The 27,534-nt window shown below is 43.3% G+C and overlaps 1 protein-coding gene across 1 annotated transcript; it reads right to left on the reverse strand.

The window, feature by feature from the left end:
- Window positions 1-888: 888 nt before the first annotated feature.
- LOC134095682 (NACHT, LRR and PYD domains-containing protein 3-like) lies at window positions 889-25,431 on the reverse strand (the record flags this gene model as incomplete). Its single annotated transcript, XM_062549350.1, has 12 exons — window positions 25,372-25,431; window positions 19,088-19,255; window positions 18,796-18,909; window positions 12,382-12,495; window positions 12,119-12,226; window positions 9,105-9,196; window positions 6,982-8,785; window positions 6,425-6,595; window positions 6,077-6,250; window positions 4,292-4,462; window positions 3,007-3,180; window positions 889-1,039 (listed from the first exon to the last, which is right to left on the reverse strand). Coding segments are annotated over exons 2-12 (3,213 nt in total), but the record flags the coding sequence as incomplete, so codon positions are not given.
- Between the last annotated feature and the right edge of the window lie 2,103 nt (window positions 25,432-27,534).

Genomic DNA, 27,534 nt, shown 5'->3' on the forward strand with positions numbered 1-27,534 from the left:
TGTGTGTGTGTGTGTGTGTGATTTGATTGGTTCCGCGGATGCAAGCGGTAAAAGTAACGTCCGTCCATTCATATTGTGCTCTTGCAAGAACTCTGGATTTCAAGGGTAACAATGTGGCACGATGTAATACAAATAATACAAATATATTGCAATGTTAAGAAATTCCTGTTTTTTTCATTCAGATAAAACAATAGAATAGAATAGAATATACACTCTTTGATCCGGTGAGGGAAATTTGTTTTCTCTGCATTTAACCCAATTTAACCGAATTAGTGAACACAGCACACACACAGTGAGGTGAATCACACACTAACCCAGAGCAGTGAGCTGCCTGCCCAACCAGCGGCGCTCGGGGAGCAGTGAGGGGGTTAGGTGCCGTGCTCAAGGGCACCAATCCACTTCAGCCCGTGGACTGGTCGGGGATCGAACCGGCAACCCTCCGGTTACAAGCCCGAAGCCCTAACCAGTATACCATGGCTGCCCCCTATGTGATATGTAAATCAACATTTATATATAGCTATTAGTCAGTTAGTGGGGAGATAATCGGAAATCGAATCGGACTGAAAAAAAAGAATTGTTAGATTAATCGATAAATCGAAAAAAAAGAGAAAAGAAATCGCTAGATTAATTGTTTAAAAAATAATCGTTTATCCCAGCCCTAGTGTGTGTGTGTGTGTGTGTGTGTGTGTGAGCATGCCTGTGTGGAGTATCTGTGAATGAGTATCAGTTGATTGCAAGCGGTAAAAGTAACGTGACGCAGATTGCTGCTGATTGCCAGAGTGTCATATTCATATTGTACTCTCACAAGAGCTCTTGATTTCCAGTGGCACAATGTGGCACAATGCAATACAAATAATCTAACACCAACCTTAATGTCTGCAGTCTGCACTGGGGACTAGACAGTCCTTTAGAAAGAAGCTGAACTCCAGAATCTCCCAAGTTGTTGTTATTCAGGTCCAGCTCTGTCAGGGAGTTTGGTGACTGTAGAACTGAGGCCACAAGCTCACAGGACTTATCTGTGAGTTTACAACCAGCAAGTCTGTAAAACAGTGTGACAAAATACAAATTATATGTCATTAATAATAACAAGGGATCATGATTTTTGATTTTAATAAATACATATAATAGATGAATAGGTAATGTTATATACTGCAATGGTACACTCTAAAAAGTGGTGTGTTAAAAATGACACAAATTGTGTAGAATTGTAACACATCGGCTGATTCACGCAGAGCGGTACAAAATAAGACCCTCGCCCAGTCATGCACATTATCAAACATAAATCACATCAGTCAATTTGTCTCCATCCATTGTGTTTGTAAATGAGTGTGTGCATGTGTGCTTGTTTATGTGTATATAGTATGTGTGCTTCTGTGTGTGTGGGTTAGCATGTGAGTGTGTATGAGGGGTAAGTGGGTGTGTGTTTATGTGTGTGTTTATCTAGCATCATCATCATCATCATCTTTTATTTGACAGACTCAATGTCCACAGCACTACAACACCTAGGCCTCTTCAGTAGAATCCTAAACAACCTGTAGCTTCTGTAGACTGGCCTCTGTAGACTCTGCCCATAGGGCTGCAGTGTACAGTGGAGTACAGTATGCTATGCTTTATATAAAAGGTTGGAGTTTTGCTTTGTCGGAGCAAATGGAATTTTCTTGTCAAAATATTAGCTTGGACATACAGCATGCAGCACTGTCTATATACAGTATATCATCATCAGACATCTAAAGAATGATGGGCCGGCAACAATGGGTGCTCTATAGATCAGTGGGAATGAGCCGGAGGACCGAGGATCGAGGACCGAGGAGAGAGGGTTGAGAAGAGCCCATTGAGTGCTCTGGTCTCGCCCCTTGGTCCTAGTTTGACCTTGGGTCTCCCCACTGAATGGTTCTGTGTCATCCTTGTGGGGCCCTCCAAGTTTCATGCACCCCGCTCTTTCAGTGCCCCATGAATCCTGGACAGAATATTACTGATGTGGAAAAAAAGAAGAACTTTGTGGTACATGTAGTTATAATAATAATCATTTTAAAAAGCAGGCTTCTTGGCCAAGTATACTTGCGTATACAAGGAATTTGGTCTCTGCATTTATCCCATCCGTGGAGCCGTGATCCGTGAATTGGTGAACACACAGGTGAGCACACATTAACCCAGAGCAGAGAGCTGCCTTCATACAGCAGCGCCCGGGGAGCAGTGAGGGGTTAGGTGCCTTGCTCAAGGGCACTTCAGCCGTCGATGCAGGTATGGGAGAGCAGTGCTGAACCACTCCCCCCACCCACATTTTTCCTACTGGTCGGGGATTGAACCAGCAACACTTTGGCTACAAGCTCAAAGCCCTAACCAGCCCTATCCAGCCCTATCCAGTAGGCCACAGCTTCTGCAACTCCATGACTACAGGAAGAGGACAAGGCAGAAGCCCACTAGGACGTGTCTGTGGCAGTTTGAGGACAAGAAACGCTGCATCAAACGATCTAAATGGTAGCAGCCAAAGAACATTGTTGACACCAGAAGAAGTGATGGTGTAAAATAAAAATATGCCGGCAAACGATTAAAATTACGTGTTATGCTTGGTCCTTAATCAAATCACGAGTAACACATTAATGCGGACCCCTAATTTTATGTCCCCATTTAAAACTGTCTGTAGACTGTGGAACTGTCTCACAATCTCATACAATTCATCAGAGTTTACAGCCAGCTGTCTGTTAAGGAATAGACATGACAGTAGCAGATAACATGACTGCTACATGACACTTGCTAACACAGCAAAGATGCACATATTCCTAGCTTTACTTATATTTCTATATATTAATTATACCTAATCCATTATCCTCGCTTGTGTGTAGGGGAATCTTCACACGTTCTCTCCAACTTCAACTTATCATGTGTTGAACCTGTTAACTCCACACATTGTTTCTCTTTCTGTGTGTGCACAAAACTGTCTCAGGAAAACAAAACAGTTGTGAAACTAGGAATGCAACTGAAGTTGTCTGTTTCTAGAGTACATACTTAAGGGCTTCAACTTTGCGGTGAGGATCCTTCAGTGTAGCAGATAACAGCTTCTGTGCTGATTCTCCAGAATGATTGTTGCTCACATCCAGCTCTTTCACACAGGAGGGGTTTACCATCAGGGCCAGAGCAAGACAAACATATCCTTCACTTGAGAAACCACACTTACAGAGCCTGAGAGAGAGAGAGAGAGAGAGAGGTTGTTGCTGCAACATCTATACCGTTGTCTATACGTCTAAACGTTGTCTATTTAAAATCTGTACTAAAATGTCTCTTGACTTTCAAAAGGGCCCTACATTTTGGAAAAATGTGCATTAAGTGTGATATTGAGGGTATTAATAAACAGTTTTTTTTTTTTTTTTACCAATAATCACGCATGTGAATCCGCATGTGGCAGATTTTACACCATGAAGGACATAGAAGGACGCTTACTCCCTTGCCCTCTCTTAAGTCCCTCCATGACACCAGGGCACTGAAGAGGGCAGGTAAGATCATAGCTGATCCCACACACCCAGGGAACTGCCTGTTTCCCATCCTCCCCTCTGGGAGAAGGCTGCGGGTGCCCAGGACCAGGACGACCCGCCTCAGCTTCTTCCCCACAGCCGTCAGACTGATTAATGCGGCTGGTCCTTTACCACCACCCCTACCCCACTGAGTGTCATCTGAGTGTCACTTGGACATTGAACTATGATTATGACTGATGCCCATCCCATTGCACTTTATTATTATTAATATCATCACTACAGTACCTCTACAGTATCTATGCACTGTTGTCTGTCTGTTGTGTCATCACTGTCTTTGTCTAGCTGCACTATATGTATTGAAGAAAACACACACTGTATTGCTGAAACAAATTCCTATATGTTTTTACATAAATGGCAATAAAGTATCTTGAACTTGAACTTGAACTTGAACTACTTTGTACACAATCAATGGCTGTGCTGATCGCATCAGTATTACACAATGTAGACATGTATTTTCTTTAGAGATGAGTGAACAATTGCATTTGAAGCCTTAGTTTACAAGTTCAACTTACTTACTTTCTGTACTCACAAGAAGATTTTGTATGAGTTTAATGAACCAACATTAGTTTTCACCACTAGTCACACCCTTGAGAATGAACTGAGAGAATCCAGAGCCATTCTCTTTTGAGAGTTGGTTTGGTGTATTCACAAGTAGGTCACCACAGTACAGGGATGTAGGTGGACTGTTTGACTGTTATGTTGACGTGGTTCTCTTAAACCATCAGGAAAAGCACAGCAATAAGGAAATGTCAATCACCAACCTTAATATCTGCAGCTTGCAGTTGGGACTAGACAGTCCTTTGGAAAGAAGCTGAACTCCAGAATCTCCCAAGTCCTTGTTACTCAGGTCCAGCTCTGTCAGGGTGTTTGGAGACTTCAGAACTGAGGCCACAAGCTCAGAGGACTTGTCTGTGAGTTTGTTGCCTGCAAGTCTGTAACACATTATGACAAAAGACAAAATTATTTCTCATTAATGATAATGAAGGGACACTGTTGATAAATGATCATCATAACTAAATGAATGGATATTGTAATATAATGCCATATAGTGCAATTGTACACTCTAAAAAGTGATGTGTTCAAAATTGACTTGAACACAGCTAGCCAGGTTAATTAAAAATAATATGCTCTGCTTAAAATAATAGTTTTAGGTCCCTGTTTAAGGTGGGAGTGTGGAACAGTCTCAAAGGATTTATCACTGAGTTTACAGCCAGCTAGTGACAGTAGCAGATGATTGTTAATGTTAACCCCTTCAGACCCGCATTTTTTCTGTTGGGCAAAAAATATTATATTCAGCTGATTCTTACTCCTATCCAGTGTAGAAATAAATGTGAAAAAATTTTTCTTTCTAAGATTTTTTTTAATGTCCATTACAGTGGATATTTCGACTAAACGGGTGTAATGTGTGGTTCTGTATCTGTGTGTGTGTGTGTGTGTGTGTGTGTGTGTGTGTGTGTGTGTGTGTGTGTGTGTGTATGTGTGTGTGTGTGTGTGTGTGTGTGTTTATGTGTGTGTTAGTTTGTGTGTTAGTTTGTGTGTGTGTGTGTGTGTGTGTGTGTGTGTGTGTGTGTGTGTGTGTTTATGTGTGTGTTAGTTTGTGTGTGTGTGTGTGTGTGTGTGTGTGTGTGTGTGTGTGTGTGTGTGTGTGTGTGTGTGTGTGTGTGTGCCTACGTGTGTGTGCACTGTGAATGTATCTTTATATGTGTGTGTGTAGGCCTATGTGTAATGTACAGTCGCTACATGCACACTACATGGTCCCCCGTGAACCAAATTGCACCAAACTTGGCATACATTCAGAGGGTGTCATAATGATCCTACACTTTACCAACGATTACAATGCCTCGTTTTTGCTTTCTCAATTTTGACTAGGTGGCGCTATACAGTAATTTCCCGCATATGAGCCGCATTGTGTATAAGCCGCAGGACAGTGCTTTATGCAAGTTAAGAGGAAGAAAACCATATAAATACCATATTAACTGCCTCCCTTTATTAACCTCATAGCTGAAGAAATGTTGCAAAATGAATGTATAAGCCGTGGCTAATAGTCGGGAAATTACGGTACATGAAATTAGTTGTTATGGGATGGGTTAACATGGCCCCTAGGTTTTGGAGATATTCACAGAAAACTGTGTCTGGCCATATACAGGCCAGTTGGTGTACAGTCACTAAATGTACACACAAATTAATTTATTAAATGGCCCCCCATGAACGGAGTTCCATGAACCTTGACATGCATTCAGATTCAACATCTCAATTTTGCTTTATCATTTTTAACTAGGTTTACAGCCAGCTAGTAACAGTAGACTGTTAAACAATCTAGTATCTATTATCTATCTATCTATAATCTATTATCTTTGAAGTTATCCTCTCTTGTGTAGGTTGATCTTCACATAAACATGTCCTCTCCAACTTCAACTTATCATGTGTTCAACCTGTAAACTCTGTCTACAGGTTACTTTTTCAGTGTGGACAAGACTGTCTCAGGAAAACAAAACAGTTGTGAAACTAAGAATGCAACTGAAGTTTTCTGTTTCTAGAGTACATACTCAAGGTCTTCAACTTTGGAATGAAGATCCTCCAGTGCAGCTGATAACAGCTTCTGTGCAGATTCTCCAGGATGGTTGTTGCTCACATCCAGCTCTTTCACACAGGAGGGGTTTAACATCAGAGTAAGAGCCAGACAAACATAACCTCCATCTGAGATACCACAATTACAGAGCCTGAGAGAGAAAGAGAAATACAGAGAGGACAAGAGATATTGAGAGACAATTGAGTCCAGTAAACCTCCACGATTCAATATTGTATCAATTGGTAAACTGTTTGACTGTTATGTTGATGTGCCTCTATTCAACTATCAGGAAACACATGACCATCAATAAATGTCAATCACCAACCTTAATGTCTGCAGTTTGCAGTGGGGACTAGACAGTCCTTTAGAAAGAAGCCGAACTCCAGAATCTCCCAGGTCATTGTCACTCAGGTCCAGCTCTATCAGGGAGTTTGGAGACTGTAGAACTGAGGCCACAAGCTCACATGACTTATCGGTGAGTTTGCAGTCAGCAAGTCTGTAAGATAGTGTGACAAAAGACACATTATTACTCATTACTGATAAAGGGATAATGTAGCAAGTTACAGAAACATTGCAGAAGCAATTTACTACAGCAAAGGCTGTTTAATTGACATAAATAAATTATGTGAACCAACTTCATGCCAAAGCAGTGTTATGAGACCTGACAAGCATAACTCAGTCAAAAGACATACTGTAACTTAGCTCACTTTATTTACAGGTAAAACATATTTTCAGTAAAGAAAACAACAACCCTTGATTGTTACTGTTACTGCTATATTCACCAGACATGAAAATTAACTGGCAAAACAATGGTGACATGTTCAATGTAATTCCCCCACTGTAACACCATACAAATCTTTTCCATCTTAATCACAAACTCACCGTGCTTTTCTGAAGCACCTCACAGCTGGGATCAGTCTCCTGCGCCCCTCATCTGATGTGTTGTATTTCTTCAGGTCAATCAGCTCATCCAGCACCTCCTCAGACATCAGAAGCATGTGGGCCAGTGCTGAACAGTGAGCAGGAGACAACTGGCCTTTGAAATCCTTTGGTGACTCAAGATATTTTTTAATTTCTTGGTGCATGGAATGATCATTCATTTCAAATAAGCAGTGGAAAAGATTGATGCATCTTTCAGGAGAGAGACCTTGACTGTTGAGCTCTTTTATATAATGACAGGTTTTCCTAATGTCCTTCTTTGTGGTTTTGTATCTGTGGTCCAGCAGACCTTGCAGAAGTCTCTGATTGCTCTCCAGAGAGATGCCCATGAGAAAGCGAAGGAAAAGATCCAGGTGTCCATTCCTGCTGGCCAAAGCTTTGTCTACTACCTTCTTTAGAAGCCCACCCAGTGATAGTGTCCAGAGCCATATGTTCCCACAAAGGGCTGTTAGTGTCTTCCGATCCTTCTTCAGATATGAAATGAATGCATGAAGTGCAGCCAGAAACTCCTGAATGCTCAGATGCACAAAGCAGTAGACTTTCATCTTGTGAAACGCAGAGTCTTCCTTGAAGATCTCAGTACACATGCCAGAGTACACTGAGGCTTCACTGACATCAATGCCATACTTCTGCAGGTCTTCCTCATAAAATATCAGTTTGCCTTCCTCTAAATTATTAAACGCCATTTCAGCTAACTTTAGAATTATTTCTTTCTGTGATTTCAAGAGCCTCTTCTTATCTGTTTCATGTATTTCTTGATATTTCTGATTCTTTCTGGTGGTCTGGATGAGCAAGAACTGTATGAACATCTCAGTCAGAGTTGTGGGTATTTCCTGGGTGTTGTCCTGTTCCAGCATCTGTTGTAGCACAGTGGCTGCAATCCAACAGAAGACTGGAATGTGGCACATGATGTGGAGACTCCTTGATACCTTGATGTGTGAGATGATTCTGTTGGCCTGACTCTCATCACTGATCTTCTTCCTGAAGTACTCTTCCTTCTGTGGGTCATTGAATCCTCGTACTTCTGTTACCTGGTTGATATACTGAGCAGGAATCTGACTGGCTGCTGCTGGTCGTGAGGTTATCCAGATGAGTGCAGAGGGAAGCAGAGATCCCTGAATGAGGCTCGCTATCAGAACATCCACAGATGATGTTTGTTTGACATCAGACAACTTACTGTTCTGTTCCAGATCCAGTTTTAACCGACTCTCATCCAAACCATCAAAGATGAACACAACCCGACAGTCTTTGTATTCATCACCATCATTCAGGTCCTTCAATTCAGGGTGGAAGTCAAGCAGTATCGTGTGAAGACTATATTGATCACCCCTCACCAAATTCAGCTCACGGAAGGAAAGGGGGAACATGAAGTCTACATCCTGATTGGCTACCCCAACTGTCCAATCAAGAATGAACTTCTGCACTGAAACTGTTTTCCCAATGCCAGCAACACCTTTGGTCATCACAGTTCTAATCCCCTTTTTCTGTCCAGGTAAGGGCTTGAAGATGTCATTGCAGTTGATCGGTTTGTCTTCTGTGGTTTGTGCTCTGGATGCTGACTCTACCTGCCAGACCTCATGTTCCTTATTCACCCCTTCACTCTCTCCCTCAGTGATGTAGAGCTCTGTGTAGATCTCATTAAGGAGTATTTCAGCTCCTGCTTTGATGATGCCTTCAGAGATGTTCTCAAACCTCTTATTCATACTGGCTTTATGATTCTCTTTAACTCTCCCCAGGACCTCGTTATCTGTTTGGCATTAAAATGGCCATAAGCAGAAAAAGCAAATTATTTTCTGATTGTATTATCATTAGTCAATCATAGCTCATGGTAATGTTCACACAACTGGCAGAAACAAACAGGCTTCCATAGTAAATCAGTAGCCCCACTCCAAGCCAGTTCATTTTCATTCCTCTACAAAAATGCACTTAATGGGATGGTTCAGAGTAATTTCACCCAACCCAAAAATTACAAAAATGAACTTAAATAATTATCCCAATTCCTTTTATAGTCCATCAATATAATCAATATTTTTCTTATTATACTAGTAATCATCCCTGATCTTCACCTGTGTTTTTGTTGATGTTGTGTTCACAGGTGATGATGTCACTCAGTACCTGTTCATGCACTCCACCCATCGACTGATCAGCCGTCAACTCACTACAAGCACATAAACATGGAGTCAGTTAGCTAGCATACATATAAACATACTATATGGTTAGGTTAGGAAGACATGGCATCAGTGTCTCCAAATGGATGCACTAAGCATAAAGGTAAGTACTGGAGTGGTGTCATATATCATCACTACATGTCAAAGTCAGGAGTCCCATACAGTGGGCGTATACATTTAAAGCCAAAGTTGAGTGGTATTTAGCCGACACTTTGATCTAAAGCGACTCCCAACAAATTGACATATAGCTACAGTATACACAGTTGCTATGCAGGTTCATGTTGATTCCTATGGCTGCTGCTTGATTAACAATATGGTAGGATGTTACTAGACTAGATGTGGTGGTTGCTATGCTAATTAAAGCGGCTGTTATGCTGGTTGCTAGGATAACACAGTATCCTGACACATGACATGATCCACATCAAAATGTTTAGTAGTGGACAACTGGACACTGATAGCAGAGATCCAAAAATGTCTTGCTGGCAAAATGAACAAAGTGCTCCTCACATGATCCACTCAGCAACTTGTATCAGAGGCTGTGTCTGAAACATCAGTATGCATGCTGGGCAGTGTGCATTTTCTGGAAGTTACGTCAGAATAGACTGTCCGAAAGTCAAGCGCTCTCACTAGTTGGGTACTTCGTTTGCCATGATTTTCAAGCGTGCATCGATGCATCTTTTTTGCCCTCAGATATCCCATAATCCATTGCGCAGCGCAGGTCAAGCTCCACACGTCATGCAAATCGTCAACACACCCCCCTCCCCGAGTCAGGTGACGCCAACTAGTTAGTGCTGTCCAAATGTAGGTAGGGACGCATACTGAGGAGCAAGCTAACTAAGACACTACTGGAAAGAAGGTACTATCCAGCGTGCACGCTTGACTTCTGGACACAGCCAGACTCAGACTCAGACTCAAAGCACATAGCCAAACTGATGATTCATGGGTAGCCTACAATGTGTTATTTAAAAACGAATATGAAGCGATTTTCTTTTTTTTTAAAGATTATTTTTTGGGCTTTTTATGCCTTTAATTGGATAGGACAGTAGAGAGAATGACAGGAAGTGAGTGGGAGAGAGAGCTGGGGTGGGATCCGGAAAGGACCACGGGGCGGGAATCGAACCCGGGTCGCCGGCGTGCGGTGCAGGTGCCCCAGCCAGTTGCGCCACGGCTGGGGCCACGAATATGAAGCGATTTTCTTTTGAACATTATGTTAACTATGACAAATCTTATTTTTTGGAAGAGCAAAAAATGCTTCAGACGAAATATTTTTGCAGACCCCCTGCAGTACCTCCGCGGACCCCCGGTTGAAGACCTGCATTAGACTCAAAGCACATAGCCAAACTGACACATAAGAGACTATTGGACATCCAGTGCAGTTCCGTCTAGGAAGCAAGGCCAGTGTGCATCACCACCACGGGCTACTGGATCTCCTCACATCAAATCAGCAGCAGTGCTGCTCTGCAGTCTCCATGACTACCTGATAAGTAACCATGTTCTCCCCCCACAGGAGACACACAGGCAGCACACAATGGACATGTAATGCAACACATCCAGCTTTATGGCTCACTGCACACAGACCTGGTGAGCCAGTGTTGTGTCCACAGATATCCCACAATGCAGCGGGGGTGCTGTGTTACATCCACAGATATCCCACAATGCAGCGGGGGTGCTGTGTATGAGGGCAGGACAGCCAAAGGTGAGAGGACAAGCATGCAGAATGAATGAAAGAATCCACCACATCAATTATGCATTTCTGACTTTGTTTCTCACGGTAAGCCTCAGAAGCTCTCACTAGATTCAGTAAGTGGGTATCTATGCAGAAGAATCGGTCAACAACTGTTATTGCACAGAAACAGAAACACGTTTGCAACACATTTTATGGTGTTGTACATTTAACAATAGTTCACAGATGTTGTCCCTCATCAACAGATGTCAGGTAAGTCTTTGAGGGTTCAGGGTTTAACATTTCAGCCTGGTTAAAACTAGAGAAGATAGCCAGCCATGTGTTTGCCCAGTACACGAGAAAACCTCTCTGCCACACTCCAGCACTAGTGAGTGCTCCGGCCATAGTACCGTGACCACCAAGCTCGCTTGTGTGTTACAGATGCACAGCCTGTGCCTCCATTACTGTCTAGCAGCCAGGAGATCTAAAACACCTCTTTTTTCAGTGTGCCAACTTTGACATGAAAACTAGAGATACATGCACGGCTGTAACGATTAGGCAGTGACATTAATTATGAACATTTATTTACATGGAATGTTATTCTTGAAGCATCAAAACAATGTGCTTTGTTACTCCACATAAATGTTAAATAACATGAATGAACATTTTAGTGAAATAAACAATACAACGTTTGAGTTCAGAATCCGTAAAGAATAGGAACAGCACAAAGAGGAAGGAATAATAATCGTTAACTAATAAAAAATACAATCAACAGATGAATCCATTACCAAAATAATTATGTGCACGCGCACTCACTCTCTCTCTCACTCCCTCACTCACACACTCACTCCCTCCCTCACTCACTCACTCACACACTCACCCACTCACTCACTCACTCTCTCACTCCCTCACTTACTCTCTCACACACTCCCTCTCTCATTCCCTCACCCCCTCACTCACACACTCACACACTCACTCACTCACACTCACACACTTGGGTTCAGTGATGCATTCTGTGCATTTCCTTGCTTTAGTGTGCTGCTTTTACTTAGCGTGTTCAATTGTGTATCATTCATTCATTTCATAATTCATTTATTCATTTTTTGCACTTAACTTTACTTATGGAATTTAATTCAAAATATATTTACTGAAATAAATGTTCATTTTTTCCCCCCTATACTGTACACACGCACACACACACACACACACACACACACACACACACACACACACACACACACACACTCACTTGGATTCAGAGTGTGGTGGGTCACTGCTGAAGTCTGGACCTTTAGGCATGGACTTATCACTCTTCATGGACACACAGCTGGGAGATGGAGGTCTGTGTGTCTCTGATCTGGTAGCACAACGACACAATAAATCAACTAAACATTTAGATTTATTTTCACTGCTTTTTAAAGACTGCTATAGTATAGCCACACATACACACACACAGACACACAATCACACACACGCGCACATGCACACGCACACACACACACACACACTCACTTGGATTCAGAGTGTGGTGGTTCACTGCTGAAGTCTGGACCTTTAGGCATGGACTTATCACTCTTCATGGACACACAGCTGGGCACCGGAGATGGAGGTCTGTGTGTCTCTGATCTGGTAGCACAATACAAGATACAATACAAGACACAATACATCAACTAAACATTTAGATTAATTTACACTGCTTTTTAAAGACTGCTATAGTATAGACCAGGGGTGGGCAACTAATTTACCCAAGGGGCCACATGAGACACTGGGACTGTTGCGGAGTGCCTGACCCAAAACGCCAAACTCAAGTCTGATCTCAGTTCTGTTCAATTCTATTCTGTTCTTGTACAACATTAAGTAAATCGTATGGTTTTGGTTACTAGGCCTACTAGTAAGAGTAGAGATGAAAATGTGAGGGAGACCAAGTAAAAACAGCAATCATAGCCTACTGTATATGTCCAGTATTTAAAATAAAGTAATTGTTTGACATTGACATGTTGTTGTTTTTCAGTATACAAATGTAAAAAAAAGCTTCTAATGCTAGCCATGAAAATGTGATGGAGTCAGTAGCCTACAAACTTATCTCTGTGCCACCATTATTTCAAGCAATTTCTCAAAGGCCATCTTTTAAATTAACTCTACAGAATTAGACTATGAAAATGTGGAGCAGAAAATAGTAGGCTAGTTAATCAACATTCACGAACAAATTTTGAGAATTAAGGCTTTAACTTTATACAAAAGACTGTGATTGGTCAAACTCGCCCTGTGTGTTCAGCCGGCTGCTTCAAGCAACCTGTGGGTAGTAGGCTACAGTACTAATTTGCTGACATAAGCAGATAAACTCAAACATATTTTGGTTACAATGACGTTGTTTTCCGATTGTAAACTGTCTATCTGTCAGTACCGTTTTGAAATCAACACTTCCTATCGCCACCAATCAGCCGCAGCATTCTGACTACTGTTGCGGTGGTCGGCGACGCAGACACCGGAGACACAACTCGGAGGGTTTTTGCGCCAATGTAAAGGCAACTGCATTTATCGACGCAAAACTTTATTCACCAGCACATCGGTGAGGGTGTTTACGTCGTATGCATCCACACACGCACAGACGTATGGGCGTAAAAATAGCAATAAAAGCAACAATGGTTGGTGATTTGAGTGCATTATCTCTATGCTAGGGGTTTGACTGCTGTTTTTTCACGGACCTTATGCGGGCCGGTCAGGGAAAGCCCGCGGGCTGGATGTGGCCCATGTATGGTATAGACACTGTTAAGACCCTGGGTCTGGTCGGATCCGGTTGCCCCGGGTGTGACATCGTCTGGGGGGGTGGTGGGCATGGGGCCTTATGTGGGTCAGGATGGGGTGCCCTCTGGCATCTCCGCCCCCCGGGTCTGTTCTCTCTGGGGCCGGAGTGGCCAGGAGATCCTCATCTACATCTCCTCACCTGCATTTACATCTCGTTCCTTGGCACTAAGCTTTACTATATCCTCAGCAGCGCCCCCCCCCCCCCCCCCTCACCAAACCTCCATATGTGTACTCCTCAGCCAGAACAGCCTATACAATCAAACATGCGCATACCCACACACACACTACCATACACACACAAATTAGCTACATGCATATATCATTTCAGTACCCCCTTCCCCTCCCCTTATGTGTCATATGTTTTATGTCTGTATATGTTTTATGTCTGTATAATTCCTATTATTTTTCTGTATAATCGTTATGTATCCACATTAAGGTTGGTGAATAAAATTAATTAAAAAAAAAAAAAAAAAAAAAAAAGACCCTGGGTCTTAGGAATGTTATGACTGACTCCTGTTGGGGCTCCGCCCCTTTATTCTACGTGTTGCCTTCTCTTTGTCCTGCAGGGTGCTGAGTGCATGGGTGGCGCCTAGGACTTAATGGGCTGGACTACAAGGCCGGGGTTTCCATGTCCGCTCTCTCTCTGCTTGCTGCTGCTCTGCTCTGATGCTCTGCTTGCTGCTGCTCTCTGCTTTGGCGCATTTGGTGGCGTGGTCCGTTGGGGAGAACATGGAGAGAGCCATTATTGAGAGCCATTATGGTTGCAGTTGTAGCTGCCAGAGCCATCATCTGGCAGCAGAGCAGAGCTCTGGAGCTCAGGAGTGTACGCTGGCGCGCTTTGGCTGCCGCTGCTCAAGTCTGTCTCTTACTGCTCTTAGCGTTTTTTTAGCTTTTAAACTTTTAAACGTTTTATCCTTTTTCTAACTTTTTGAAGAAACCGGGACTTGCTTTGATTACAGCCCTCACTCGGATTGTTTATACCAATCGAGTTGACAAACTCTGGATTACTGCCCTTCGTTTGGATTGTTTATACCAATAAATGTCCGACCAACCTGAAGCGCTTTTCCACCGTCTTTTCGCACTTGACTGGAATTCACCGCGAGAGGTTTCTGGCGTCTGCTCCTTGGTCTGGTTTGCCCTCCTACATATGTCTACGTATGTCTGTCTGCTTGTCATCTATGGGACCCCTGCACGGGTCTTGTTAGCGGTGCAGGTTCACGGGAGAGCGGGCCATCGATTAACCGGCTACTAGCTAGTGGGTTGTCGACTGGCTGGCGGCTTCCTGCTGGTGACGGTACCGCTAGCTGCCCGGGTCGCCCTGCCAGCATTGTTGGACCATTGGCGGTCGGGCTACCGGCTGACTGGCTACTAGCTAGCGGGTTTGCTGTTGGCTGGCTGCTAAGTGGCACCCACCTTGTTTGGCCAGCGGTTAGCGAGGCTAGGTGGCATCCGTCCTTGGTCGGCATGGTGCTCAGTTACTCCTTCTCACAACTTCATAACTTCAACCGCGTGTTCACTCCTGGACTAAACATCCCCATTGTAAACGAACTCGGACTTCTGCGTCGCACTCGGTTTACCCATCGCAGTACACGCAGAAACTTTGTTTACCACCAGCAGCCTGGACAGTGCATTCCTTCGATCTGGACGCCCGTCGCACAATTGACACGTCATCAGAGCGCTGTCAACCAGAGACCATTTATTTCTAAACCGGATAGAAAACGTGGAGTGGATCACAGCCTATTACGGCCCTTACAGAGACATTCCCCCACCACATCCCCAGCCCCAGCCATTAAAATCGAACTTTTAAATGCACAATCCCTAAATAATAAGGCATCTTTTATTCACGACCACATTATAAATGAAGAAATACATTTTATGTGCTTAGTTGAGACCTGGCAACAACCAGAGGCTTATTCCAGCTTAAATGAAGCCTGCCCCCCCGGCTACACCTACCTCAGCAAGGCTCGCACCACAGGCCGTGGTGGTGGCCTTGCTGTAGTGCACCGGGATGATTTTGAGTTGTCCACCCTGTCCCTGCCTGCTCACTCATCATTTGAATGCCTTGCGTTTAAATGCAAGCCACCACATTCCTTTACAGTTCTACTGATTTACCGCCCCCCCAAACCAAACCCAGCCTTCATCCCTGAAATACATGACCTCCTCACAACACTCTGCACAAGCCCAGGGAAAATCATCATACTTGGTGATTTCAACATTCATGTTAACAATACTTCATCCCACTCTGTAGCTGAATTCCTCAATCTCATTGACAGTCTCAACCTCACTCAACACATCAATGTCCCAACACACTCCAGAGGCCACACCCTTGACTTGGTGATCTCAAATTGCACCTCCATCTGCAATCCCTCAGTGCACGATCTGGGTGTATCCGACCACAAGGCCGTCTCATTGGAGCTACTCACCTCCCCCTCCCCTCTCACTAAGCCCAGCAGACAAATCAGTTTCAGGAACCTTAAAAACATCAACCCAGGCACCCTGACTGCTGATCTCCAACACCTCTCCACTGCCAATCCCTCCTCAGTCACTGAGTCTGTGGATCTCTACAATTCATCACTCGCCACCCTTCTGGACCGTCACGCCCCACTCAGGCCTAGAACTGTCACTTTCGCGCGCTCAGCCCCCTGGTACACTGGTGAGCTGCGCCTGCTGAAAAGAACGGGCCGTGTCCTTGAACGGCGCTTCAAGGACTCTGGGCTTGCGGTTCACAAGCTGGCCTATCGTGAACATCAGATGGCCTACAGCAAGTCACTCAGTGAAGCGCGTTCTCGGTTCTACTCCAACATAATCAACAATAGCCCTGGAAACTCCAAGCAACTTTTCTCAACCATAAATCACCTCCTCAATCCCCAGACTCCCCTACACTCAGCTAACACGCAGGAGCGGTGTAACAGCTTCATCTCCTTTTTCAAAACTAAGGTAGACAACATCCGCTCCACTCTCTCCGGCCCCCCCAACCCCATGCCCCCCCCTCCCTCTGCCCCCCCTGCATCTCCAGGCGATTCGGCAGGCCTTCAGCCCTCTCAGCTCCTCTGCTGCTTCTCCAACATCACACAGCATGACACCGAAGACATCTTGAGACGGATGAAGCCCTCCACCTGTGCCCTGGACCCATTTCCCTCTGCCCTCATAAAAAGTCACTCCTCTGCAATAAGTCCCTTGATCACCAAAATCATCAATCAGTCCCTGCAGTCCGGCCATGTCCCCTCATCCCTGAAAACTGCTGTCATCAAGCCACTACTCAAAAAGCCCACTCTTGACCCAGAACCACCTGCAAACTACCGCCCCATCTCCAATCTCCCTTTCCTTTCGAAAGTGTTGGAAAAGGTGGTCTCTGGTCAACTTCACAACCATCTCACTACAAACAGTTTTTACGAGAAGTTCCAGTCTGGTTTCCGCTCTGGCCACAGTACGGAAACTGCTCTGGTCAGGGTCACCAATGACCTGCTGCTGGCAGCTGATGCTGGCTCTCCATCTCTTCTCATCCTCCTTGACCTCACCGCAGCATTCGACACCGTTGACCACCTCATCCTTCTACACCGCCTCCACTCTTCCATCGGACTTTCTGGCTCCACCCTGGCTTGGTTCACATCATATCTCACTGACAGAACTGAATATGTATCCCTGGCAGGTGCAAATTCAGTTACTCACACCGTCACCTGTGGGGTCCCTCAAGGTTCAGTCCTAGGCCCCACCCTCTTCACTCTGTACATGCTCCCCCTTGGTAGTGTCATCAGCCGGCATGGAATGTCTTTCCATTGCTATGCTGATGACACCCAACTCTACATAAAAACAAACCCAACATCCTCTGCAGCTTTAACCACAGTTTCCACCTGTCTGGAGGAGATAAAGGCGTGGATGAAGGCGAACTTCCTGCAACTCAACAGCTCAAAAACGGAAGCTATTCTTGTTGGCACTCCACACCAGATCCGGTCATCCACTATCACCAGCATCACCCTCCCCGGTCACAACATCCACCTCTCACCCTCAGTCACAAATCTGGGTGTCAAAATGGACCCTCACCTGACTTTTGAGGCCCACATCAAACATCTGTGTAAAACCTCCTTCTTTCACCTCAAAAACATTGCGAAACTCCGCCCTTCACTCACTCTCCCTGATGCTGAGAAACTTGTCCACGCCTTTATCTCCTCCAGGCTGGACTACTGCAACGCACTCCTCATCGGGATCCCCAGCAAGAACATCCAGCAGCTGCAGTACATCCAAAACTGCGCTGCCAGGATCCTGATGAGGGTGCGGAAATTCCAGCATATCACACCCATCCTCAAATCCCTTCATTGGCTTCCAGTTCAGTCCAGGATCGAGTACAAGGTTTCCCTTCTGTCCCATCAGTGTCTCCATGGCTCTGCCCCCCCTTACCTCAAATAACTCATCCCCCCCCACTCCTCCTCACGTCATCTCCGGTCTGGACAATCACATCTCCTCCAGCAAAAAAGAACTAAGTTAAGAACCATGGGCGACCGTGCTTTTAGCTCTGCTGCTCCCAGTCTGTGGAATGCTCTCCCTGACCAACTAAGGGCACCACAGACTGTGGATTCTTTTAAGAAAGGCCTAAAAACTCATCTTTTTAGAAAAGCTTTTAACTAAATACTTTTTATCTGTTTTATGCTGGTTTTAGCCTAATTTTATGCTACTTTTAACTTCCTCTATGGTGCTACTTTTATCCTGTTGTGTGTGTATGTGTGTATGCATTGTAGCACTTTGAGATAATTTATTTGATGTAAAGCGCAATATAAATAAAATGTATTATTATTATTATTATTAGAGCCCTGTCCGATTGCGTAGCCCTTAGGAGGGAACTCCCTACGTCTTCGCTGCATTTAGCTTTTGTTTATTTATATTTATTGTTACCCCTAGACAACATATCGCATTACACTTTGATTAAATAACATATACTGACTTTTCTTATGTAAATAAATATCATTTATACATTGAACACTACGGTGTGGTCTAACCATTTATGTCGCGTCTGCTGTGAGCCAAGCGGTCCTTGACAGACACACACACCTGCAGCTGTTTGATGGTCTCTCCTCCCTCTAACACACACACACACACACACACACACACACACACACACACACTCACTTGGATTCAGAGTGTGGTGGTTCACTGCTGAGGTCTGGACCTTTAGGCATGGACTTATCACTCTTCATGGACACACAGCTGGGCACTGGAGATGGAGGTCTGTGTGTCTCTGATCTGGTAACACAACGACACAATAAATCAACACAACCTTTAGATTCAGCTACACTGCTATTTATAGACTGCTATAGGCACACACACACACACACACACACACACTCACACAAATGCAAAGATACAGAACAGTAGGTGTGAGAATGAGTGGAGCGAGTAGGTCTGAGATCAGGAAACTCACCCTCCACCAGAGTGTGTTGGTGACCCAGGATCAGCCATGTCTTCAGCATTCTTCATGGTCCTAAAGCCATGTGCTGCAGACTCTGGTCTGAGTGTCTCACTGGGACCTGCAGCCTCCTCTCTCTCCTGAGAGTCACTCATCCCAGCAGGAGTGGGAGTCTCTCTAGACCTGAACAGGAAATATAGCTTTACAAGTCACAGATGCAGTGTTCCCAAGCAGCGGTGGGGTAATCCTTATTATTATCAGTAATAGTAGAATTGTTCAACAGGCAGTCCATCGGCCAATTCTGAACAACGTTAGCAACGAAATTTGGCCCACCAGATTATTCTGGTAATCCGATATGTTTTTTAGCATATTCACCACTCGGACCACTGCTGCATTTGGCCCAAAGTCCTCCTGGCCTTACACTTGTCTACCCTGCTGTAGTGGTCACTACCCTTCACATACCAGAGACATCAGGGAGTGTGATGCTCCAGTGCACAGCTGAGCAATTACAACACTGGGCATTCAGAAAACATTTTCAATTCATTCAGAATTGTGAGCTGAGGGCACGTGAACAATAAGAGCTGTACAGAAACACTGGCTGGGCTACTTCTAACAGACTAACCCAGAGATGACCGGAGCACTCAGATTACTAAATAACTTTTTTTTATTGTGGTGCACAAAAGACTGACGTTTCGACGCACTGCGTCTTCCTCAGAGTCCTAATAATAAGAGCTGAATATTTCAGTTCATTTCTCCTTTGTCATGTAGGCGACGTCCATAGGCGTAATTTGCGGGGGGGTTACAGGGGTCATGACCCCCCCAAAAATCATATCAGATAATATAACCCCCTCAATATCATCACATAATTCAGATTACACTGAATATGAAATATTCTGGATGAATATTTTTTGTTCGTTTTCTTTATTCATTTCATTTTCCAGCAAGATAGTATCATTTTAAAAAAATATTCTGAAATGTACCCCCCTGCCCACCGACTACTTGGTATTACCCAACCTGCGTTCTCTACCGAAAGTTTGTTTACTATTTTGCGCAGTCGCTGGAATGAATGGTTGGAGAAAGCTCTCAGGTGGGAAGATGAAAAAGACATTGAAAGGCAGCCAGACAGCATTTTTTCCATTGTTGCTTGACACCAACCAAAAACAGGAAAAATCCTGACCAAATGGAGGTATACCCCTATTGCTAAGTTAGCTGTTACATTAGCTGATGATTTGTTGACTGGAGTTGGCTGGCTAGCCCTATGAGCCCGACGGACGCAAAGTGCGTTAAAAACACACCCATTCTTCTCTGTTACATTGCTCAGGGATAGTTAGTCACAGCGAGATGAGACCTTTATTGCACGAAAGAGCAGAACCGGGGCTTTCCAACGAGACTAGACACTTGTCTGTACGATCAAGTATGAAACTAAAATAAAATCATGAAGTTAAATCAAAGTATATCATATTTACAGTCTATATTGCTCTGCATTCACCCGCTCGCTTGAATTACACGCGAACCCGCCATCGGAAAGATATGCATGTCAGATGAAAGGGGAGAGCTAGAGCTATCCACAGATACCACATACAACCTTCTAGGCCATAAAACAGACGAAGTGACAGCAAAATAATAACTTAATTTAGCTCCACTTACCCCATGTTTTTGTGTGGCATAATAGTTCATAATCCAACGTTACCATGTGTTTCAGTTTCTCTATGGCAAGTCACGTTCATAATACGGTTTTGAGATCCTAGCAAACTCCTGTATGGTATCCAATTCAAGACTCATATTGCATCCAAATTTGTTTGACAAATAAACACTTTTTTTGCCTTTACTTTGTTCATTGCAATGCAGTAAAAACATACAGTATTATAGAGAATCATCATCTGTGCACGTCATGTGTGCTACCACGCAAACAAGTCAGGTCAGATCAGCTAGTGTCACAAATATGGAGCACAAAAAGTGTCAAAGTCATTTCTCATCACTAAATAAAAATTACCATTTATTTCTGGAAGGCACACACCACATATTTCTGTAAATTGCTCAGCCCCAAAGTATACCTCCACCATGGTTCTTATATTGCAATTTTCAGGACAGTCAGGTCTACACAACCATGAAAGTCATGTCGAGCTGTAAGCTGTAATGTAGGAATTTCGAAATAGTATGCTTTTTAAATTTGTATTATTTAAAAACCTAAATCAAATCAATGCAAGTATTAATACATGTGGTAGATCTGGGTAGCCTAGACTGTGCTGAAAAAAAAACAATATGTAGCATGTGTGAATGGCACTTACAATGACCAGGATAAATGCTTCTAACTAGAGGTAGTGAAAATGCCCTTAAAACAGCCTAGGGCTCATAGGGCTAGTGCAGGCGCGCACTTTATACATAGGCCTACTCACAAGACGGTCCATGTGAGCACACTGAATTTAACTACTGTGTCATTATGGCACAAACAGTCAAGTGAACAGCTGCATTTACGTTAAGTAGCCTAGCCTATATCATTATGATGTATTGCTAATAAAGGAACGGCAAATTAGCATGTTACCTTTTGCACAAGAAAATTATTCAATAAATAAATACATTGATAAATATGCCTCAAGTTTAACCCCCCCAATGGTAGACCCAAAGTTGCGCCCTTGGCGACGTCTCATTTGTCACGTAACCTCCAGCTTTCAGGTCCACAGAAAAACCACAGACATTTACTTCAGCACGTCACTTTTCTCTGAGTTGAGAGAACAGAGAATGGGTTTAGCAGCTATCCTACTCTAGCCTAGCACATGCCCAAAAGCATAATTTTGTGACTAAACCAACCATGGACGGATTATGAGCCCCTGGGCACAGACAGGAAAAGGGCTCAGTTGAGCTACAGGGGGGATAAAGGGGCATTTTTGTGAAATTAAATGGACAGATTGAGGCTTGACTGGCTGTGATTGAGACTATAAGGCCTAAAAAGTAATACGTAAGTACAAATCTAACTGATTCAAGGCAACTTGCTTGATTATCACAAACATAGCATAATTTGTATTATTTGACTGAAGGGCCCCATTCAGATATCAGAGATGCATATCATGATCCATAGTATAGGGCTCTAATATGACATATAACATCACCCATGCTGTGACAGAGGTGCCCTATTCAGTTATTGGGGTGGAGAACACAGTAGCGATTTCAGGCAGAGGCCTGGGATTCAGGGCCCCCTGAGTCCTTGTACCCGGTTGGCCCATTCAGTAGCCTATCAATCCCTGACACCAGCAACAGCCTATCAGAGATGAATAACATAATCCATGGCATAGGGCTCTATTACTGTAAAACATATCATAGGCTATCACAATAAGAAAAGTTGAAATCCAAATACCTGAGGGATAATTAGGTGACTGATCATTACAACTGATTAAATGTGTATAGTGTATAGTTGTCTTTGAAACATTCAAAAATGTCCTGGAAATAGAAACAGAGTGTTAAAGAAGAACCATTCTGTCGTGGTTCTGTAAATGGAACCAATGTGTGATTTGAGAACTGCATACTGTAGCCTACATTAGCAACCAACTCTCTGTGCCGTGTCTTGTCCCTGTTACTTCTTATATGTGCTGCAGAACAGGAACCTGCTGCGTATCACTGAGTCAGGCCCGTTTTAAACTGTAACTTTGTTACTTTTAACCCTATAATGCCTGACCCAATAAATAATGGTCAGAAAATTCTATTTTTTAGAATCTGGAGTCTTTATTAGGCCCTAAACCAAAATGTAAAAAAAAAAATGTAAAAAAATATTTGCAAATACGTTTTTCTGTTTGTATCATATTTGATACATTGGGCATTACACACACGTTGGTCAATAACAAGACCTTGGACATCTGTAAGATTTTTGGTCATCCATAACATCCAAATCTTTCTTTCTTCAAACAGCTGCCTTTTTACATCCATTTCTTTCATTTAGCAATGAGATAACCAGGCAGAAGCGTTACTTTTAGTAGAACTTTTCTCGTCATGCTCTGTATTTGGAGTCCTATTTCTATTTTACACTTCATCATCTGTCTCTATATGGCCCTGTATGTCACTCCAATTGCCATCAAGGAGTTTCAGAACATTTTCAGTAGAGAACTTTCTTGTATACCTCTGTAAATTAGCCATAGCATGGATTTTTAGGAATTTTGAATACGGATTATGAATTATTTGTTGTAAATATCACATTTTAATATGTAAATTGTGTAATTGATTCATTAAACACTGTATGGAAGACATAATACCCCCAAAAAATAAATAATAATATCCAAAAAAAAAAAAAAAAGCCCCCATGACCACTGAGAGAATTACCTGCTGTATCAAATTTGATACTAACATTTTCTGCTCGATTTTACACCAAACTACATTTGAATTTTTTTTTTTTAATTGTTTTTTGAACAAAGCAATATTTCATTTTAAAATATTGATACATATGTAAAGGTAAATCTCACCATAAAATCATCAAATTACCAATATCCTTGACCTTTGCATAACCATCAGGGTGCTAATGAGATTCCACCATTTTGAATTGTAACAAACCACTTGTCAGAATTGTTATAATGCAAAAGGTATCCAACAGGGGGCAAAAGACAAGTAACAGATTGTATACAACTGGGTTTTATGCAAAGTTTATATCTCATGGTGATGCAATGGGTCTCAGAAGTGCATGTATCAAATCTGATACGCACGGCACTATAGGGTTAATACTTTCCTGTATAATAAATATGAAATGAAATGAATATGAGTAGGAATCTGACAGCAGACTCTGTTGTTGAAGGCTTCAAATGGAGCCCAGTGTTCCAGTGCAGTTTAGTAACTGATTAACAGTCTTGTTCATGCTGCTGCCTACAAGCACCTGATCTCCTCCCTGAGGACTCTTATCATGATCTAGAGTCCAGTGCAGCCCTCTGTAAATTAGTGACCAACTCTCTAGTTCTTTGTAGGAAAGGCCCAGCAGGAGACATGACGATAGATGTGTTCCAGTCTGGGGTCACATGACACGGGGTTACAGCCAATCAGCACAAGGACAACATTCAGCATTCAACCCTTTAGGTCAAAAGGTGCTGAAATACTGATTATTGTCCGCATGTAAAGGATCGTTACCGAAGGGTTTGTGAAAATCTTCGTATTATGTCCTAGTCCAAAGACCACAAGACTCCACTGTACATCTCCGTGTACAGACATCTATGCCAACAAGTCTAGATGCTTCCGTGTAGAGCATTTTCTTTTACAGCACAGTCATGAATGATCTGATGTTTGCCAATATACAGTACCATCTTCTGGTTTTCCCTTTCATCATATTGATTTATATTTAGCCACAAAACAAGTGAATGCACTTACCTAAAGATCACTTTAACCACCTATATTCCACCGATGCTGTTTGAGTACTGTTTCAGTGGGAACTTTATGTTCCTGTTATAAAATGTTTTACAGGTAACACCAGGACTAAAGTCCATCATGCATCCTTGAGTCAATTTCCTTAAAGGAACAGTAGCATGGTGTGTGTGTGAGACTGTGTGTGTGTGTGTGTGTGTGTGTGTGTGTGTGTGTGTGTGTGTGTGTGTGTGTGTGTGTGTGTGTGTTTGGGACTGAAACAGTAGCATGGTTAGCCTGACTAACAGCAGACCTCATCTCAATCTACAACATTCATTTAAGCAAAAAGCCCCAAGAGGCCGTCGTTGATTATAAAACAGCTATAGGGGCGTGGTTAGGCACGACGTCACGCGCAAGCAGCACTTCAGCCGTGGATGTGGGCAAGGGAGAGCAGTGCTGAGCAGTGCTCAACCACTTTCCCCTCCCACATTCTTCCTACTGGTTGGGGATTTAAACCCTTTGGTTACAAGAAGCCCTAACCAGTAGGCCATGGCTGCCCCCAGATCAGTGATCTGACATTTACATAACTTTCATAGCACTTCAGCCGTGGATGTGGACAAGGGAGAGCAGTGCTGAGCAGCACACATTTTTCCTGTTGGGGGTCAAACGCTTTGGTTACAAGCCAGAAGCCCTAACCAGTAGCCCACGATATCCATGATATTTACATGACTTTTATAAATCTCCATTACCCCTCTCTCAGATCTCTGGGCACTCTCTTTGCCAACAGCCCAGACCAGTTCAGCAGGTTGTGAACACGGCAAGAGTGTTTGTAGATAAACACAATGCTGCCAATGGAATAAGTTTATTTACTGAACAAGGTCTATACACTGTACAATCTCTACTGATAAAGAACAACACACACAGTAAACACATACTGTACATATTCACACAGGACATGATACAAACATACATTTAATAAAGCAACTTACGGTAGGTTATCATGGGGTGTCACTGGCTTGTGTTCCTGGAATCTATTTCCTTGAATCTCCGTCTCTCTCTGAAGAGAACTGGTTGGACTTCTTCAGTCACAGGAGTTAGAGGTGTGTTGTTGATATGATCAAAGTCAAAACAACTTTTGTCATGAATATTTAACTCCTTCATGTCCACCCATCCATTTCCTACACAGGCTCTCTCTAAGAAGGCCCCAAGCTGTTTTTAGCCCATATGCATTTTAATAGATGTGCATGTTTATGAATGTGTAAGTATGGTTGTTTTTCTATTATTAATAATCAATTTTTTTATTTGTGATTTGTTTAACAGAGAGGAGAATTAAAGGTGAACAGCATCTTCCACCTCCACAGGAGTCTGGCAGGCAGGAGGATGGAGATGCTGCAGTTACTCCTCCACCTCCACAGGACAGTTTAGAAATCAGCACTTCGACAGCAAGCAGTTTGTGGGCAGTTGTGGGACGTTTGCTTGCTAACAAAACATAGACTGTCTGGCAGACACCTCACAAATAACCTCAGACTTGTTTCCTGGTTACAGTAACTAGGGCATTGGGATTCACTGTGTCTATTTCTCAATAACTTTTACAAACTCTTATGTGTGTGTGACAGGAGGGAGACAGGTTTTATGTGTGTGTGTGTGTGTGTGTGTGTGTGTGTGTGTGTGTGTGTGTGTGTGTGTGTGTGTGTGTGTATGTGTGTGTGTGTGTGTGTGTGTGTGTGTGTGTCTGTGTGTGTGTGTGTGTGTGTGTGTGTGTGTGTGTGTGTGTGTGTGTGACCAGAGGGAGACTTGTTTTAAGTGTGTGTGTGTGTGTGTGTGTGTCTTTATGTCATGTTCATTCACTAAGCCTTGGCAGGGACGTTTTTGTTGGTTACACACACAGTGTATATTATAGGTGACCTGACACTGTATCTCTCTCTCCTCACCTTCCTCTCCCCTCTTCTTCTGCAGGCGCAGTGAAGCCCCGTCTCTCTGTTCGGCGAACGTCACCACCCTCCTCCTCCTCCCCTCGGACTCTGCCCTTCTCTCTCCAGCATCTCCACCCCCCTGCCCAGAACCTGGAGCCAAGCAGTTTAGTTTTGCTTTACTCCTTTTATGTCTGAGGGAATGAAAGAAAATCCTCCTTCACATTGTCCTTTTTTGGAAGTGAGCATTGACTTGGTGTACACTTCTATATTAGTCTAAAACATTGGTGTGTGTGAGGGACTGTAACTGTACGATGTGACTGACTGATTAAACTGAGTGTGTGCTTGCATGTACACAACGTTGAAGAGCAAAACAATGTTGTACACTGTTAAAGTGTGTGTGTGTGTGTGTGTGTGTCTGTCTGTAATTTTGCTTGCTAAAAATGTCCTATTGTGTGTGTGTGCATAATGTTGCATGCACAGGATGGTCTCAGGTGTGTGTGTGTGTGTGTGTGTGTGTGTGTGTGTGTGTGTGTGTGTGTGTGTGTGATGGTAGGTAAAAGAAGCCCTTCTGTCCTGCAGTGTCGATTCCCTCCTTTCTTTACAAGCGGATGTCTCATTTGACCTTTTTATGTTTTTGCCCCTTTTTCCCCCTTGAGTTCCAAGAAGTCATGCTGTTATATAAATATATATATATATTGTACGCTTGGTTTTTTACTTTTTACTGCTTGTTTTTAAGAACTTCACAATAAAAGAGGATATACAGACTTCTCATCAGACAGATTTGTACATTGGGCTCTGTGTGTGTGTTTGTGAATAGATTTAAAGTACTCAACTGCCAGTTTAATATTCATTAAAGGGAAACTATGCAGGTTTGGCGATTTCATCACCCTTTTCGTTTTCACTCGTTTTACGCTTGCAGATTTCTCTGCAAAGCTTTCCCCTACAGCTTTAGCGTGTATATTTGACAAAACTCCTCAATCGGTCGGTCTGCCTTTTCACGAGCATGATGGCGAGGCTGGAGAGTTTCTGTCCCGGTGGCACAAACTTACATGCGTGGTTTTCCCGCTCAGAGGCACTAGGGGAAAGCGAGACAGCAGTCATTCGACCCAAAATAGTTCAGGCAAATCAAGCTAAAGAAAACGTGCATAGTTCACCTTTAAACACTGGTGAGCATTACACTGCTGGTCGAGCTGAATACCATTTCAAGTCATTCTGAACAGATCTCTGAATCTCTATGGC

Source organism: Sardina pilchardus, chromosome 1, assembly GCF_963854185.1.
Source record: "Sardina pilchardus chromosome 1, fSarPil1.1, whole genome shotgun sequence".
NCBI lineage: Eukaryota > Metazoa > Chordata > Actinopteri > Clupeiformes > Clupeidae > Sardina > Sardina pilchardus.